This window comes from Theobroma umbraticum, unplaced genomic scaffold (genome assembly GCF_002168275.2).
Source record: "Theobroma umbraticum cultivar Fairchild unplaced genomic scaffold, ASM216827v3 scaffold_50.0, whole genome shotgun sequence".
Taxonomy (NCBI): domain Eukaryota; kingdom Viridiplantae; phylum Streptophyta; class Magnoliopsida; order Malvales; family Malvaceae; genus Theobroma; species Theobroma umbraticum.
The window spans coordinates 5014348-5031629 of record NW_018397261.1 but is presented as its reverse complement, the minus strand read 5'-3'; the positions used below and the strand labels follow the sequence as shown (position 1 = coordinate 5031629).

General features: G+C 37.2%; 4 protein-coding genes across 7 annotated transcripts; 1 reads left to right on the top strand and 3 right to left on the bottom strand.

Annotated features, from left to right (window-relative positions):
• Nucleotides 1-2001: 2001 nt before the first annotated feature.
• LOC110418250 (GEM-like protein 4) lies at nucleotides 2002-3355 on the bottom strand. 2 transcript variants are annotated; one of them, XM_021430922.2, is made up of 3 exons: nucleotides 2851-3355; nucleotides 2466-2740; nucleotides 2002-2356 (listed from the first exon to the last, which is right to left on the bottom strand). In XM_021430922.2, the coding sequence occupies exons 1-3, from the start codon at nucleotides 2924-2926 to the stop codon at nucleotides 2132-2134; spliced, it is 576 nt and encodes a 191-aa protein (XP_021286597.1). In that variant the 5' UTR covers nucleotides 2927-3355; the 3' UTR covers nucleotides 2002-2131. The 2 variants fall into 2 exon arrangements, with proteins under 2 accessions (XP_021286597.1, XP_021286598.1); XM_021430923.2 differs by having other exon boundaries at nucleotides 2466-2710.
• Nucleotides 3356-5066: 1711 nt separating this feature from the next.
• LOC110417864 (GroES-like zinc-binding alcohol dehydrogenase family protein) lies at nucleotides 5067-8194 on the bottom strand. Its single transcript, XM_021430431.1, has 5 exons — nucleotides 7904-8194; nucleotides 7391-7532; nucleotides 6309-6535; nucleotides 5874-6131; nucleotides 5067-5508 (listed from the first exon to the last, which is right to left on the bottom strand). The coding sequence occupies exons 1-5, from the start codon at nucleotides 8159-8161 to the stop codon at nucleotides 5203-5205; spliced, it is 1191 nt and encodes a 396-aa protein (XP_021286106.1). The 5' UTR covers nucleotides 8162-8194; the 3' UTR covers nucleotides 5067-5202.
• Nucleotides 8195-9197: 1003 nt separating this feature from the next.
• Nucleotides 9198-11036, bottom strand: LOC110418560 (expansin-B15-like). The gene is made up of 4 exons (XM_021431321.1): nucleotides 10856-11036; nucleotides 10634-10746; nucleotides 9830-10023; nucleotides 9198-9693 (listed from the first exon to the last, which is right to left on the bottom strand). Exons 1-4 carry the CDS (start codon nucleotides 11034-11036, stop codon nucleotides 9360-9362), a joined length of 822 nt encoding a protein of 273 aa, XP_021286996.1. The 3' UTR covers nucleotides 9198-9359.
• Nucleotides 11037-13752: 2716 nt separating this feature from the next.
• On the top strand, nucleotides 13753-17276 carry LOC110418805 (hexose carrier protein HEX6). Of its 3 annotated transcripts, none has more exons than XM_089783718.1 (4): nucleotides 13753-13771; nucleotides 13869-14044; nucleotides 15536-15858; nucleotides 15965-17276. In XM_089783718.1, the coding sequence occupies exons 2-4, from the start codon at nucleotides 13915-13917 to the stop codon at nucleotides 17033-17035; spliced, it is 1524 nt and encodes a 507-aa protein (XP_089639844.1). In that variant the 5' UTR covers nucleotides 13753-13771; nucleotides 13869-13914; the 3' UTR covers nucleotides 17036-17276. The 3 variants fall into 3 exon arrangements, with proteins under 3 accessions (XP_089639844.1, XP_021287321.1, XP_021287320.1); XM_021431646.2 differs by lacking the exon at nucleotides 13753-13771 and adding an exon at nucleotides 14675-14818 and having other exon boundaries at nucleotides 13912-14044; XM_021431645.2 differs by lacking the exons at nucleotides 13753-13771; nucleotides 13869-14044 and adding an exon at nucleotides 14985-15387.
• Nucleotides 17277-17282: the final 6 nt, after the last annotated feature.

The window sequence follows — 17282 nt, the reverse complement described above, 5'->3', positions numbered from 1 at the left end:
AAAAAGGTTGATAAATACTTAAATGAGATAGTGAAGCTTTCACCAAAGGACATCGATCAAAAGGGAAAGCCACAAAAAGCAAATGGAGCTGAATCTGAAACATGCAGAGATGAACTGGGGATAACAAGAGCTAATTAATTGTTTGGGACGTTTTGTTCTTTTAAATTTATATATGATCACAGGAAAAGGTAAAAATGAATCAAACAAAGAGAGAAGGGATCACTTCAAAGTACAAAAATCTCTACTCAACTAAATTTTCTCTCTTAGTTTCATTTTTCTTCCCCGAACCAAACAGCAAAGTAACAAATGAAATATGGAAAAAACAGATAGTATGGGGGGAGAAACGATATACCTTAAGTATTATTTTATAAAATTCGAAGTTGAGGTAATGTCAGCTCAAGAACCTGCAACTGTTTGGATCGAAATGAGACTTGGAAACAATAAGAACAATCGAACCGAGAGAAATGAAAAATGGAAATATAGAAAACGGAGAGGGAATGACGGCAGAATAGGAGACGTTGCTGTTTGGCTCTGAGATTATATAAATGAGGAAGAAGGAATTAGAAGAAAAATGGCCATGGGGAGAGTGAGTGAAGGGAGTATCTGTTAGTAGTGGAAGGAAGAGAACGAGAATATGAGAGAGAGAGAGAGAGAGAGAGAGACGTGTTGTATCTCACGTGAGCTTTTTCCCTCCAATCTCCATGAACCCGTCACCCCAAAAGTAGTTTAGGTCCAATTTACTGTTTTAACCTCTTTGCCGCATTGGAGATTTACAGTTTATTTCTCCTCAGTACTAGTGCAAATTTGCAAGGCAGTCTAGTCCACCTAACATTTGCTAGTAATAGCATTTTAACACGTTGTTCTAACACATATTTCGTAAACTTGGTAATCTTACACACTCTACTCTACGAAAAGATATGAAGTTAAATAAATTTACATATAATTTTATTCTATTTTGTGTTTTAATCGTATCAATATAATTAATATGTTTAATTAATCGTATTATTATATTTAAATATTTAAAATTAAGATGTTTAATATTAATGATGAATTTTATTAATATGATAATAAATTTTATATATGTTATTTATGTTAAATTTTATTATATTTGATGTTTTTATTATTTTATTATAATTATTTTTATAATTATTAATTTTAAATTTATATAATAAAATTATATTTAATTATGAATATTTTAAATTAATTCTTGTTAAACATGTGTTAAGAAAAAATTATATTAATAGTTATGTTTATTAATAATTATACGTTTTATATTTATGTTTAATTTTATCACATTTAAAACACAAATTGTCAGATCTACTATATTGAAATTCTTTTGTCCAATATTTGGGAATGGCTAAAGGAATCGGCTGCTCTTTCAACCAATGAAACAAATAGAGGGAGGATAAAAAGGTCCTTCACGGCCCAGAATAGGAAACTGGAAGCCGAAATTATCACTGGAATTTACTAGTTCCAACATCACCTGACATCGGATCGAAGTACTGGAGATGGAATCCAGTTTCTGCCAACAGCTTTACAAGGCTTCAGAAGTACACCACTGCTTGGCTTAGGCCCGGTGGCTTGGAAACTTGGCTAACACAAGTGACCCACTAAAATAAAAATTTAATGCTAAGTGAACCTAACAACTGCCATGGCCCATAGCTCTCCAACATCAATAGCAACTTTGAAAAAACTAGGCCACGTTATTTGGACTGTAAAGGTTCAAAATTCAGAATATGCGGGCGATAGAATTGAATATTTGCTCATTTAATGGAAGAATTGAATAATTCTTCTGACTCTATATGCTACATATGTTTGGTCAGGTATGACTAAGCTTGATCAAACAAAAGAAAAATACTAGGCCGGCGTAGAGTACATGTTATACTGGGATTTGTAGCATATTCCATTGCCTGGTCAGTTTGTAGGCATTTTCTTGGGCACATTGTGTCGTAAGTCAACAGTAGGCGGCACACACAAAGGAAAAAAAAAAAAAATCTCTTCTACCATACTATGTGATAAACGTTGAATACGAATGTTGTATGGTTTGCACAATCAGAAGAGCCTTTTCTCTTTAACAAAACTTCTCGAACCTATTAATTTCCCTGATGGAAAAATTGGAGATTTTTGTATCCTATGCAGATTTTAGAAACAGCCTTCTTCTACATTTTGGAGTTAGCTGAATGTCGACCAACCAGAGGGCTTTTTGAAGACTATCAAGAGCTTGCTCGTACCGTAGGAACCCCATGAACCAGAACTCGAAACAATCTTTCGTCACTACTTCTAAGTACTTTTCTGCTGGCTTGTTCACGTTCTCACTCCGGTTGGCTCTTTTGATCTTCCTTATTGGTATCATAACCTGCAGCACATGTTTAACTAACTGTTACAATTAAAACTCCACCATGCTCTGATTATTTACAGTAAAATTAAACTGAAAGGAAAATCACAGAATGAAAAGTATTTGAAACCTTGTAAGGTATCCTGATTGATTGTCCAGTAGCACTAGAAACGGTGATTAAACTATCACTGATGAAGGCCACCTTTTCTGTAGAAACAAACAAGAGGCCTGCAATAGGGCCAGCTGTTGTTGACAGATAACATTGGGAAGCCTTTAGCATCTCCTCTCCTTCTGCCATTCCAAATTTTTGTTTGAAAATATTCTCCCTTCCGCCTTCTTGAATGATCTTGGCCCCCAACCTCAACTTTCCCTTCACTGTTTCAGACAGTTTTGACCCCATTTTCACTGTAATTTCAAGCATCACCTCAATCCTTATACATTCTAGTCGTAAAACAGTTATTCAATCATGTTTACTCTACGTTGATTAAAGTTAAAGAAGAGGATTCTCAACCTACCATGGTCACGGAGCCTGGATGCAAAGTTGCTGCTTTCCTTCCTCAAATTTTTTGTATTACCCATCTTGAAATCCATTTCTTCTGCTTATTGTGTGTGGCTCAAAGTATAGACAGAAAAAGAAACAGCGGCAGGCTAAAAAGGGAGTAAGGAGAGAATTCAAAGAGAGTTGTTAGGGCTTACAGGATCAGAAGGAGGAGGAGGCATCTGAGGAAGAGCAGGGACTTTGGATTATGCTGACAGGTTCAGATAGAGAAGAAGGTTTTTCCATATGAATTTATGGATGGACTCTCCATGACCTTATCTGCGAACTGATCCATCATGCTCCGAAGGAAACCCACTCATTCTCTCAAAGGCCGACACAGACTTTTGGATTAGCTACACATAAACATAACCCTTACCTCGGACTGAACAAAGGGCAGAAGAGCGAAGGGAATTTAATCTAATCTTTGCAAGCCAATAGTAACTGTTCCAGGTATATACTTATCTAATAAGACTAGCCCGTACCAAAATATATATTGTACATTTTGTTTGAAGATAAATGTGATTATCATTATTTTATCATCTCCAGAATAATTATCTTAACAACTATTCTTTCATTGACCATATAAATTTATCTTTAAAATATCTTTATCCAAGGAGAAAAAATAGTTTTCATAGGTGTTAAAATAATTTATATAAATTATTTTAACAGCAGGACATTTCCTATTGTTGCGTCGTAGTGAGTACTAATTCACAAACATAGTGATTCTAGAGGGAGTGGCATGCGATTTCCTGGGTGTTTCAGTTTTCTCCGATAGATCTCGAGAAGTTCCAAGTCCATAAAAGTGGCCACATTTTCAGTTCCCCCAACCAATTCTTTTCCAAACAAACAAGCTGAAAATGACAGTTCGTTCTTTAATAGAACCTGAGAGAGTGGAATTAGTTTACCATTACGGAGATTCTGCATCATCGTACACACGGCTTGGCAAATGGCAACTTATACACCAGTCGGCTGTAACATTAAGGTTCGTCACTTATTACTTAGGAAAATGAAGCAGAACAATATAGGAGTGTGCGACGATCGGTTTTATTGGTTTGGTTCGATTTTTGATAAAAATCGATCAAAATTTTTTACAATATAACTGACCGAACCGCATAAAATATAATGTCAGTTTTGATCAATTTTTCAGAGACTCGGTTCGGTCAATTTTTGAGAGTGAGATCCATGGGTTGACTCGACGGGTTAGAGAGAGAGGGAGTCAGGAAGAGGCAGAAACCATGCAAGGAGGAGGGGAGAAATTAGGTCGAGAGGGGGAAATTAGGTCGAGGACTCGAGGGGAATTAGGTCGCGGGGCGAGGGGAAATTAAATAGAAAGGGGTATAGGGTAATTTTGTCGTTAAAAACTCACCGGTTTTTCGGTCAGTTCGGGGGAAGGAGTCCCCTGACAATCGAGCCGAATCGGTAGACCAAATCGATCGGAACAACCGACGGTTGCAATTGGTTATCTAGTCGCAACCGCCGGACACCCCTAGAACAATATGTAAAAGATCGGGCCGACTAAAAATCTTAATGTCCAGGTTCTAAAGTATAAAACCATTCGGCCAACCAAAGATTATACTATTCCATTATCCAGTCTCTAAAGTATGAAACCTTTCCTAGTTCTTGTTACATATATAATTGACAATAAAATATTATATTGCCACACCATAGCCTTCAAAGGAATTATGTTATAGTACAACATGAACATCTAAACATACCGTTTTCCTCCTACCCTTCCCATAGTTTGCACAAATCAAAGGGTTAGGCACACTGACAACAGGTATTTTTCATCAAATTCCTGAGACTCAAAATTTTGAAGCTCTCTGGATGAATGTATATTAGGATTTATTTTGTTGTTCGGTTAAGTATCAGGATTCAGTGTTAGATAGCATGTTTCTAATATAACTTAAACAGCTATCTAAGATATTTATTCTAGTCTAAAACGACTACTCCATGCAATATGGGGCAGTGAAACTGCCAGTTGTGACAGTAGCAAGCCTACATTCAAACTACGAAATCTTTGTGACTTAACTATGGCGTCTGTGCTGCAGTCAGTAAAACTGAGTGCCTCCCATCTGACCCATTTAATAAGTCGTCTGCGCTAAACCCAACATTTGTCTAAGGATTTAGCCCAGTTTCCCCAAAGTGGGGGATGCAGCAACTAAAATATAGTGACAGTTCCTCAAAGCGGACAGCTGTTTCAACATATACTTTTAACATATATAGTGTTGAAGTTCTCACATAATCCCACCTGTGACAACATAACTTGGTTTTCATGCAAACTGAGTTCAAAGAAAAGTCAGAGTACGGCAAAGAGGTTTCTTCTGATGCCTCACGGAATCAGCACAACTGACCCAGATGTTCTACGATTCTCAAGGTCTGCATGAGCCTGTGCTGCTTGAGACAAAGGGTACTTGTGATTCACACGAACCCGCAGGATGCCAGATGCAACATTAGCAAACACCTCCCCAGCAGTTTCGAGCAACTCATCCCGAGTTAGTGTGTATTGCATCATGGTAGGCCTAGTCAAGAACAAAGATTTTGCAGCAAGTGCAGACAATGGAACTGGATCTGGTGAACCAGAAGACTGCCCAAAACTCACCATATACCCACGAGGCTTTAAACATGCCAAGGAGCCCTAAAAAAATAACTTTTAGTAAGGAATGCATTCACAGCAAAATGGAAGAGTGCAAAAAAGAGACCTGGCTCTGTGCAAAATAACTAAAATTTTCAGGCTGAAAAGTTCACTAAAATTACTCATACAAGCATATCATTTAGCCCTTTGGTTTGTAACCTAAATTCTTTAATGACTTCAATAATATAGATTCAACCTAAAAGAAGGTGTATTACCAGAAACAGGAAATAACATAAGGAGCAAAGAACAAACAAGATGATAGAACATCATTTTAAAGCACCAACAGAAGCTCGAGTGCACACCTTATAATATGGACATCTCTTCCATTCAAGTATTAGTAGAATAGGGCAAACAGAACAGATTATTACCTGAAAGGTATCTTTCCCTACAGAATCATAGACAACTTCAACCCCTTTGCCAGAAGTTATCTCATTGACACAGGCAACAAAATCCTCTTCCTTATATATTATGACATGGTGACATCCATCTTCCTTTGCTTGAGCTGCCTTCTCTTTGGTTGAGACAGTTCCGATGACAGTGGCACCAAGGGCATTTGCCCACTGGCATAATAAAGATCCAACTCCACCAGCTGCAGCATGAACAAGAACTGTGTGTCCAGGTTCAACCTGTATTACAAGATATTGTGTTACAACTTTTGTTAATATAGTTAAGACTCTGATTCCAAACTAAAATAAGATCAAGGAAATGAGGATTGATATAGGGATAAAGAGAAAACAACCAAGGTGGGAAAGCTAAATTTTTACAATTGTAATTATAAAACAACGTGTATTTATTCAACCTACCTTGAAGCAACGACGTACTAGAAACTGGGCAGTCATACCCTTCAGCACGACGGATGCGGCGATAACAGGGTCAACAGAAGGAGGAACTGGCACAACCCTGTCTGCTGGAAGAATTTGCTCCTCAGCATATGAACCCATAGGATTACCAGCATAAGCTACAACATCTCCAACTTTCCTGCCGGTTAGTCCAGGTCCTACAGCTGTCACCTCTCCAACAGCCTCCATACCTGTAATTAAATAAGGTAAGCACGTGATTTCTATAAGAATAAAAAAGAAAGCAAATGATTTCTGCAATAACTATCATTGGCAAAGATGCATATTAACACAATAACCATAGCCTTTCCTGTGCTCAATCGTCATCCAAAGAGCATCCTGTGCATCCAAAAACGCAGAAAGCATGTTATATTAACGGAAGTTGACAACTAAAACTAATGCACACTGATTTTTCATCCCATTTGACTTCAGCATGATTAGTACTTCTGGACATTTAAGTCATTCCAAGGAAAAGCAGACACAAAATACTTATTGAAAAGAAAATCCTAAAGAGTACCTCATTCAGATATTAATGTCAAGTTTTATATAGATTACATCTGATATCTGAAGTTCCAATTTCAAGATAATCATAAGACCAGGTTCAAAAATGGAATACATTGTGCTAATCATTATCTTGAAGACCTAACATAAAAGAAATTTGATTGCATTAACTATGTAAAGAAAGATGAGTGATAGACTTACACAATGAAATGTATGGTACAGAAAATAAGTATTAACAATTGACCATAAGAGCAATTTAGTAGACTTCTCAAACTGTTATGCAACTCTATTGTTAAATTTTAACTTCCCTATTTTTCCAGAATTTCTAGGCATTCATATAATTCTTCACTGTAAGTACCGCTAAAATTCAAGATGACAAAAGAGTCAAATTAGCAGCATTTGGACAATAATTAATGAGAACAGACTACAAAGACTTTCTGCAGATTAACAAGTCTACAAAACACAACACATATCATCCTGGAAAGTTTTTCAGTTACCATCATGTAAAACTTGTTCTACTTTTACACTGTGATACAATTCACACAAACCTGGCGTGAAGGGCATGGTAGCAGCCTTATAAACTCCTTTGCGGAAATAGATATCGATGAAATTAAGTCCAATGGCCTTGTTCTTAATGCGAATCTCACCCTCTTTGGGTTTCCCAAGTTCCACATCCTCCCATTTAAGGACCTATCATAAACATCAATTGAGAATAAGTAACCATGACAAAGAAATTGAGTTGGCTATGGAAAATAAGACAGCGGTAGGCCGATGCCAAGAAGTCAATTCAAGCAAATCATAAACACTCCAATCTAAACAGCTCCAATGTAAATTCTCAGGATATAAGAACATGCACCAAAGCATTATGATCCGTCTTAATAAAGGCTATAAAGGGGGGAGAAATGATCAAACAGTTAACTGTCTACAAACCCAAAATAATTCAATCAAAATTAACCAAAATGATTGATTTCTATTTACCCAAACAAGTGGACAACCATTCGATCAAACTCATACAAGATATAACAGCAGAGCAATGAAGTATTAGAAAGAGAAAGAAAGACCTCAGGTCCGCCAAATTCATGAACCCTGATAGCTTTGACCATTTTTTTCGGTTGTGATACTGCCTCTGCTTCTGTACTCAGTGCCTTGGCTATTATCAGTTTGCTCCTGAGAGTTGAAGATAAAGCTGAGTGCTTAACACTCTTATTGTCGGTCAACTTCTGCACCCAAAATTTTGATGTTGAGACACTGAAAGACTCTGGAACAAAGTGGAGCAGATGCAAGCGTTGGTTCTGGAACCCAAGTTTTAACAGGCCCATTTTTACTTTACTTTTCTGACTTGTACGCCTACAGAATATCTGTCATCTTCAAAGCAGAGTCCCAATAATCGGTTGCGCCACGTGTTTTTCCTGTGTTTGGTGCAGGAGCGAATTATAATTCATGGGCGCGGATGGACGTTGCTAACTCGATGAAAGCAAGGGACCTTGGGCTTCGGCAATCCATTGTAGAAGTTGGTCCGGATTCACAATAAAGTAATGGGCTCCGTCCCCCGGCCTAGTTATACGTATCAGTTGCGTTGTGAGCTGTCCGTGACTCATCGAACCTGACTCCCAAGGAGTCGCCCGCTCGTAAACATCTTCTTCTTTTTTTTCTTTTTTTTCTTTTATATCTGGAATTTCGATCATTTGGTTGGGTTTTGAATTTATTTTGTTTTATAATTTGTGTGATGGATTCTGTGAATTTATGTAAATAAGAATGGTAATTTTCGTTAACTAAATGCTGGCACTAACTTGAAATTTTTTTGCCACATGATAATAATAATGAGTTAAAAGCTCAAGTGAAAATTTGATAATATTCTTTTTTATTTTTCATTTCTCTTTTCTTTTCTCCCTTATGTTAGGTGATGAATTTTAATCCATATCATCAATAATACATGGTAATTAATTTTTTTTTTTGTTGACAACGGATTCTTCTTTCACATAAAATTTTTTTTAATATAATAAATTATATGATGATTTAACAATAGAGACTTATATGGTAAATTTAATTAAATTTAACACTATTTTTTTTTCATGTTTAAGCCATTTCTTTTTCTTTTTTTTTTTGTTCGCATTTTACTCATTTCTTCATTTGTACCTTCTTAAAGGATGGGACTTTTGAAAACCAAAAATTAACCCATTTTTTACCATTACCATTTTGCATTTCTAGTGATTAGGGAGGACAAGTGTTGAAAAATGAAAAATAGCAGAAGGGAAAACGATGTCCAATTACATCCATCTTAATCACGTGATGAAATCAACTCATGCACAATATTATAAGGCACTAATTAGACATTATCATTAATTAGGACCGAAGTTGAACTGCTAATTAACATACTTAATTGACCATATTTAAGCTTTGCTCATTTGGTCAGGAAGTCTCGCTTCACCTCATAAGATGGAGAGTTTTCACAATTCCAGGGTCTAAACTTTGACTCGATCCCCATTCGATGCATGGCCTTGGGAGCACTGCCCAAGCCTACAGGTAATTAACCAAGGATCTATACGTGGCTCCAGGCTTCCAGCCTTGTGGGATCACGTTTTTGGCAACCAGGGTTTGGCCTGATAATTGAGATTTTAATCGGATTGAAAATGGAGGGTGTAATTCTGACCCAGCATCAAGCTTCCACACCGCACCCCATGATTGTTGCATGGCTCGCCAGTCACCCGACCCCCTTGACGCCTCCTGCAGATAGACACCGGCAAGATCACCATCTCCCTCTTCAAACTCAACCAGCACTGCAAAGTAGTTAGAGTTTGACCCCATGTCAACGTGGAAGGCTATTGTTTTTCCTGAATAGTCACAGGCAACTCTGCAATCCGCCAAACAAAAAAAAATGATAGTACTGTTCCTCATAATTTGTATCTTTCCCATGATTTGAAAATGACCATAAGTTTTTTATTGTTTTTTCAGTCTTTCATAACATTGATTAGAAAGAGGATCATTACCTTGCGTATCGAATTTCCAATATTCCAGCATCACGAAATTTATCTTCTTTACCGGTAATTGCCATGGCACCAAATGCTGTTCCACTCAGATCGAAATGTGCCGAGTCGGATGCACAAAGGCCTCCAGGGCAAAAATCTGTTATCACCACCCTGACCGGTTTTCCTGAACAAGAGGGATGTTTGGTGCACTTCACCTAGAGTAAAAGACACATTAATTACTATAAACAAACAACAGACTGATCAGGTCAGCCCTTGTTAACAGGCATGATTGAAAAGCAAAAAGTAATTAGATCAGAATATGCACTTCAACAAGTCGAAGAATGAAAAGAAAGAGGAAGGCAATGAAAAATGACACTTCCGGGGCCGTCTGTCTCCTGAAGTTGTGTACATATGGAACTATCTCATCCCATTGTCTGCCAGAGAGGAAGGACAAGTAGTAACAAAAGCAAAAGCTACCAGTGACTGCTACTATTGAAATGGATGGCCAGCATGAGATGTATAGCTCAGTGGCTTACTGTACTGTGCTTTTTGAAGGATGGGCATGTGCTAAGTCTTGACTCTAGAGATCCAACTTCCACTAATAATGGGCATTACTTGTACTCCAAACTCTAAATGCCCTTTTTGAAAACTTGAATCAATTAAACTGAAGGAATAGTTAAAATTAGAAATTTCTATTGTTAAAGGGGGTAAAGAGAAGGTTTAAACGTGTCATATCAAAGTACTTGGAACTAGGAAGTCAAGTTGAATAATGTTGATGTGCTTGATTCAGGCAAGTTGCACAATAAAGCCGCAGCTGGTTCTTACCTGATAACAGGCTCCACATTCTTTGCCTGATTTATAGAGAGATGGGCCGATTCCAGTTACCATGGAAGAGAAAGGAGGCAGTGACACTGCATTACCATACCCACAAGAACCTCCTGCATAAATGACACGCACAGATCGATATTCATTAGTCACCCTAGTCATCCTTTAATATATATGCCCCCCACCCCACCCCACCCTTCCATGTCTCTTTGCATTAATTACCATCACTTCCGGCGCCGTCAGGGCTGCCATACCAAGTGGCTCCGGCAGATGACCAATGGATTTCAATGGTTGATAAGTTGAATTGTTTGGACTTGAAGGAAACACACAGCTCAAAGTGGCAAAAGAAGACTAGTACTATTATATATGCTAAAGATAAACAAACGGATGAAAGAGGGGCCATAGTTACACTTTCACTAGGCACTGGATAGAGGCACTACAATAATTTAAGGGGCTTGGAAAAAACTCTTAAATGTATTGCTATTGGCCAATTAGATATAGTTGTTGCTTGCAAAATACTAACCGCTTGTATTTATAGAGAAGAGCATGTGCCTGTCGCTAACAATCCATGTAATTATATCAAAATTTTTCATTCAATATTTTAATTATCTTGTTCGTTGAACTTTGGCTATAACCAGAAATCCTACGTGAGGGGTCACATCTAATTTTTTTTTTTATTATTTGAGATTATAATTATTTCTTCTATGAAAATGATTTATGAGAATTAACACTATTATCAGATATTTAAGAATTTCAATATAGTATTTCGGAAATCAAAAGATAGTTCCAAATTGATATCCTTTTCACTCTCAGCTGAATTTTGGGCCATCTACCAAGGTTCAAATCTTTGCTGGAATAGGGGATACAAATAGGTTCAAGTTGAATTAGATTCTTTACTTGCTATATAGAGGATTTCAAGTTCAATTTTAAATTTGGAGTTGAATGCACATCTTTTGAGATATATAAAGAAGCTTCTTTGAAGAGATTGGAATGTTTCTCTTATTCACATTCACCATGAAACAAAATAGTGTGTCGATTTATAACAACTTAACATGAAAATCTCTTTTGGGTTTCAATTTTTTTGAAGTTCTTCCTTCTAGAATTACCATTTTTTTTTATTAACAGACATGTTAGGCATGGTATAACCTAAAATGATGTAATTGAGTTTTGTTTGATTAATATCTATTTCTGTATTTAATAAAAAAAAAGAAATTGAAGCCTCCAAGCAACAATTAATAAAATTACGACCATAGAGACAAATTAATCCCTTGGTATACATACATGGCATCCTACCTAACGTCTCACAAACAATTACTACTCATAGCCATCATTCTTTTTTTGTGTTTTTCTGATCTTGCATCATGCATGCTGGTGCTATTAAATTATCTTATGGCTTCTCTTTCCCCTTTGTTTTCATGTTGCTTATGGTTTTATCTTTCCTTATTATTTAAGATACAAGGTGATCACATTTTGCGTAGAAAAAACCATTTTCTGACGAAGCAATATTGGAATCGAATAAACTGCATCTATTCATCTACCATAAAAGAATCTTGTCGGTGCAGCTGGGGCGGAGCTGATGAGAAAAACACATTTTCTTCCATGGATTTTGCCGTTGATGGCGGTTATCGGTCGTTATATCACCTTGAGATTGCCGCCAATCTTTTCAACATGACAGCCATGACTGAATATATTAGTGCTCCTTCCTGGCCAAAACTTGGTGCATGCTGGTTGTTTTCTGGGCATTTTGCTCTCTTTAGAACTGAATTATCAACCTTATCTCAAAAATGTAATCAATGAAATATTGATGGTATGGTTCGGATTTATTTGTTTAAATTCTACTTTAACAGCCTTAATTGAAAATATCTGGATGAGAATGAACTCCCACCCACCAAATCTATCATTCTCTTAACTCTCAATAGTCTTGCAGATTATCATGAAATAGTTTATTCATCATCATATCTTGTATGGGATTTATATTGGACCCATGCTAGTCAATTTTACCAAACACAATGAAAAGCCTCATTTCATACAACTAGTATAACTATCACCTACATTGCATTTCAATATATTTTATTTATTTATTTTTAAATAATATAATAAGTAAAATTATAAAAAGTAACACCATGCAATTTAGATTTTTATTTACAAATCAAATAAATCTTTTTAAATACTTATAATAAAAAAGTTTAAATGACAATATAATACGATGATGAGCAAATAATATCCATTGTTATCCTACCGGCGGATAACAGAGCCTATGCCCAAATATACATTGGGCTTACATATGACCCAGTTATTGCAATTCCTAGGCCGAGGGTTTTGTTTAGTCCATTCATTATAGGCCTTGTTGGAAATTTTAAACCTAGTTTAATTACAAGCATTCAAAGATTATTTATTTTATGAAAATAGTATTTGGCCAAAAAAAAAAGAATATTATTTAATATTGTCAAAAATAAATAATTACATGATGTAAATTTAATTATCAAATGATGGTGAATGAATTACACATTTTGTTTATATGATTGTGTTTATATTAATATAGACTTAAGTACCAAGCGTTATGTTTATATTAATATTAAAGAAATATTTTTCTTTATTTAGTTTGATATTCCTAGACTTTAAAGGTAATAAATCCGGAAGAAAAAGGAAAGGAGCTTTGACATGATCATTACAAAGGTGCCAAGTAGGAAATGAGAAATGTTTCCAATTTCATTTGTGACGTAATATTTACAGAATAATTTTGGTCCGTATTTGCTTTGCATGCAAGATGGGGTGATTGTGCGGTGAAGCTGGAAGTCAGAGCTTCAGGACGGACAGACAAAACATTATCGCTTAAACAGGGCGGAGGTACAACTGTTGCTGGTCAACACCCAGAGAGCCGAAATTCTGCTAACCAAAGCTTTCGCAATAGAGTAACAAAATGAACGAGTGCCATCCAATAATTGAGGGATTCTGCCTGGAGGTTTCTCTTTGCCTTTTCGATAGTGCAAGCAAGATGTATAAGTTTTTCAAAGTTTATGCCTGATTCCGTAATATATAATTTATCATGTACTGACAGTGAAGTCCACGTGACTCCAAAGTTTCTAGGATCCAGTCCAAAGTTCAAATCCACATGCTCCAGCAAAATACAAATAACAAGTGATGAAACCCTTGTTTTTCTCCTTGACACCAATGAGTCACTGAGATCTTCAAGTCAATGAATACCGCTCTAATCATATCCTTCCATTATCTACAGCTTTGAAACATACTCTTCTCTCCCAAGCACAGCTCTGTGTTAAGCCATGGCAGTTGCTTTGGCAATTACAGGTGAAGGTGGGCAATACAATGGTAGGATGACCTTGTTCGTTGTGCTGTCATGTATGATGGCCGCCATGGGAGGAGTCATCTTTGGCTATGATATTGGAATTTCAGGTTTGTCCCAACTCTCAACCAAATTATTTGTATGCTGTTATCTTTCTTCTTTGCCTTGACCAGCAAAATTGTTAATCTAGTTTTAAGCTGAAATTCTTTCCATGCTACCCTTTTTCAATTAAGCATGGCTTATGAGATATGATCACTAACCAGCATGAAAATTAAACTCAGTGTGAAAGCTCGCTAGCGACAGTCTCTTGGCTGCTTAATTGCAATATATATTTATCCCAACAATAAACCTCTCTGTCAGACCATCCTCGGCAAAGAGCTTATTGACTGGGTGGTTACCTACATTAGTGCATTTTGCAGGAACTAAGCTTGAGCTTAACAGTGTCAACCAAGTATTTCACTGTAGAACTAAAGGCTGAGAGGGTTTGTCAAACTTCCTACATCCTCTCCCGTCATATTGCTTAGATGTAAGCTAACCAAGTTAGCTTCAGACTTAGAACTGCAAATTGCTTTTCCTTAGTCTTGAAAACTCTGAGCCCTCTGGACCTTAGAATCCCAATCACAACCTGTCTTCTGCAATTGAGATGCTTGATTAGTTCTTTCCTGAACTTCTTTGGATTATGGGCAAGAAAAGAAAAATGATCTCCAGTTTCCTCATCACTAATAATGCAATGTGGACAGGATGTGCTTGTGATGGCAACACCACAACTTTGCAATCTGGCCGGGCCAGCCAGAGTAAGGACTAGGTAGGGACGCTGTTAAAAGTATGTCTGGTGTAATGATGCTGAAACCATGTTAGTCGATGCCATTCCACCTTCTCTTGCCGTAAGTCCAATGGATTTTAGCAGTTGACAAACTTGCAATGTGCCTAATTATGCCACCATATCTGCTTAATCCGTTCCACAAGATTACAAAGCCTCATTATTACATACACATATATCTCTGTCATCACATGGTTATAAAATGGCTCTAGTCTTTTATTGACAACAATCAGCAACTGGTATGGGCTTATTTTAAAAGCATCTAAATTCTGAAAGGACTGAAAATGGTGGTGCAATCCAAAATTGTTCAAAAAAAAAAAGGGAAAATAACCAGAAGAGGAAATGGTTGCTGTAAAAAGTTCTACGTCATAAGCATTCTTTTTTGGGTAATTGATTTCCAAGATATCTGCAGCCCTTCAATTCTTGATTGAAGTGAATAGGAGTCAACTTATATAGCAGACAATCAATTATTTACGCAAAAGTATGCAACTAAATCCTGTTATATCAACTAAACAAAGTTTTATTCTGCCAAAAAACAAGAGAAGCGAGCTGATTGTAACAATATATAGGCTTAATTTGTCCAAAAAAGGAGTCAACTACATGCCAGTTGCCATAGAACCTTGATGTCTTCTTGTTAGTAATTCTTAACAAAAGTTCTAGGCTCTATTTGGTTAATACTTTTGTTTTTTACTTTTTGCTATTTGTGTTTGGTTTTCTACATTTTTTTTTCCAAAAAAAGGGAAAAAAAATGAGTCCTAATGATCTCATTGACTATGTGAAGTTGGAGTGACATCTATGGAGCCATTTCTCAAGAAGTTCTTCCCGGACGTATATAGAAAGATGAAGGAAGACACCAAAATCAGCAACTACTGCAAATTTGATAGCCAACTGTTAACATCATTTACCTCTTCACTATACGTAGCTGGACTTTTCGCTACTTTCTTAGCCTCATCAGTTACAAAAGCTTTTGGTCGCAAGCCATCAATCCTGGCAGGAGGTGCTGCATTCCTTGCTGGTTCAGCCCTTGGTGGTGCAGCTTTCAACGTTTACATGCTCATATTTGGTCGTATCTTGCTTGGGATCGGGGTTGGATTTGCAAACCAGGTACATGCTTAAGCAAATTCCTCTAGAATGTGGAAGCTTTTTTTCTGCATGATCTTTAATTGTTGACCGATACATTATTCTCCAATTTTCTTTATTTGCCCTGCAGTCAGTCCCTCTGTATCTCTCCGAAATGGCACCACCTAGATACAGGGGAGCAATCAACAATGGCTTCCAGTTCAGTATTGGCATAGGAGCACTGGTAGCTAACCTTATTAATTTTGGCACGGAAAAGATCGAAGGTGGTTGGGGCTGGCGTATTTCCTTAGCTATGGCAGCAGTTCCAGCCTCAATCCTAACACTAGGCGCAATTTTCCTCCCGGAAACACCCAACAGTCTAATCCAGAATAGCAGTGATCATGACAAGGCTAAAACTTTGCTCCAGCGAATACGAGGCACCGGAGATGTCCAAGCAGAACTCGATGATCTCATCAAAGCGAGCTCAGTCGCTAAAAGCATCAACCATCCATTCAAGAAAATCGTACAAAGAAAGTACAGGCCTCAACTAGTAATGGCAACAGCCATACCCTTTTTCCAACAAGTGACAGGCATCAATGTCATTGCATTTTATGCTCCAATTCTATTCAGGACAATCGGAATAGGTGAAAGCGCTTCCCTCTTGTCCTCTGTGGTAACCGGCGTTGTGGGAGCAGGTTCTACATTCATATCAATGCTTATAGTAGATAAATTCGGGCGAAGAGCTTTGTTCATGGTTGGGGGAATCCAAATGTTTGTGTCACAGATGCTTGTTGGGGGAATCATGGCAGCTCAGCTAGGGGATCATGGCACAGTGAGCAAAGGGTATGCTTACTTAGTTATATTCTTGATATGTATATATGTAGCTGGGTTTGGATGGTCTTGGGGTCCATTGGGATGGTTGGTTCCAAGTGAGATATATCAGCTAGAGATTCGATCAGCCGGGCAAAGTATAACGGTGGCAGTAAGCTTCGTGTTCACTTTTGTTGTCGCACAAACTTTCCTAAGCATGCTTTGCCACTTCAAGGCAGGGATTTTCTTCTTTTTTGGCGGATGGGTGGTGGTGATGACTGCATTTGTGTACTTTTTGTTGCCAGAGACTAAGTATGTGCCAATTGAACAGATGGAAAAAGTGTGGAAGGAGCATTGGTTTTGGAAAAGAATCGTGGGGGAAGAGGATGATGAGATTAAGACTCATCATTGAATTTAACGAGTTTTCGATCTGATTGTCTCGCAAGAAGAACATAGAAAACCAGTTTGCCTAGCAAACTCAAGTTCTTAGACAACTTTTAAATTTGTAATTCAAATCTCAGAAACAAGAATCTCAAATTCTCAGCTGTATAATTTAGGATCCCACAACTTTAATGCTTATTTGAAAAGTGATTGTGCATGTAATTGCCCCGGTTCAAAGCCAACTGTAACGGCCAATTTCTCTCTGACACACACTCTCT

Excerpts from the sequence above, each read along its gene's own strand:
- LOC110418250 (XM_021430922.2), bottom strand. The coding sequence starts at position 2,926 with ATGGATTTCAAGATGGGTAATACAAAAAATTTGAGGAAGGAAAGCAGC. Across the intron at positions 2,741-2,850 it reads ATCCAGGCTCCGTGACCATG|TGAAAATGGGGTCAAAACTG; the intron begins GTAGGTTGAGAA and ends TTGAAATTACAG. Across the intron at positions 2,357-2,465 it reads CAATCAGGATACCTTACAAG|GTTATGATACCAATAAGGAA; the intron begins GTTTCAAATACT and ends CATGTGCTGCAG.
- LOC110417864 (XM_021430431.1), bottom strand. The coding sequence starts at position 8,161 with ATGGGCCTGTTAAAACTTGGGTTCCAGAACCAACGCTTGCATCTGCTC. Across the intron at positions 6,536-7,390 it reads TACCATGCCCTTCACGCCAG|GTATGGAGGCTGTTGGAGAG; the intron begins GTTTGTGTGAAT and ends ATTTAATTACAG. Across the intron at positions 6,132-6,308 it reads TAGTACGTCGTTGCTTCAAG|GTTGAACCTGGACACACAGT; the intron begins GTAGGTTGAATA and ends CTTGTAATACAG.
- LOC110418560 (XM_021431321.1), bottom strand. The coding sequence starts at position 11,036 with ATGGCCCCTCTTTCATCCGTTTGTTTATCTTTAGCATATATAATAGTA. Across the intron at positions 10,747-10,855 it reads TGACGGCGCCGGAAGTGATG|GAGGTTCTTGTGGGTATGGT; the intron begins GTAATTAATGCA and ends TCATTTATGCAG. Across the intron at positions 9,694-9,829 it reads TTGGAAATTCGATACGCAAG|AGTTGCCTGTGACTATTCAG; the intron begins GTAATGATCCTC and ends GGCGGATTGCAG.
- LOC110418805 (XM_089783718.1), top strand. The coding sequence starts at position 13,915 with ATGGCAGTTGCTTTGGCAATTACAGGTGAAGGTGGGCAATACAATGGT. Across the intron at positions 14,045-15,535 it reads CTATGATATTGGAATTTCAG|TTGGAGTGACATCTATGGAG; the intron begins GTTTGTCCCAAC and ends GACTATGTGAAG. Across the intron at positions 15,859-15,964 it reads GGGTTGGATTTGCAAACCAG|TCAGTCCCTCTGTATCTCTC; the intron begins GTACATGCTTAA and ends TTTGCCCTGCAG.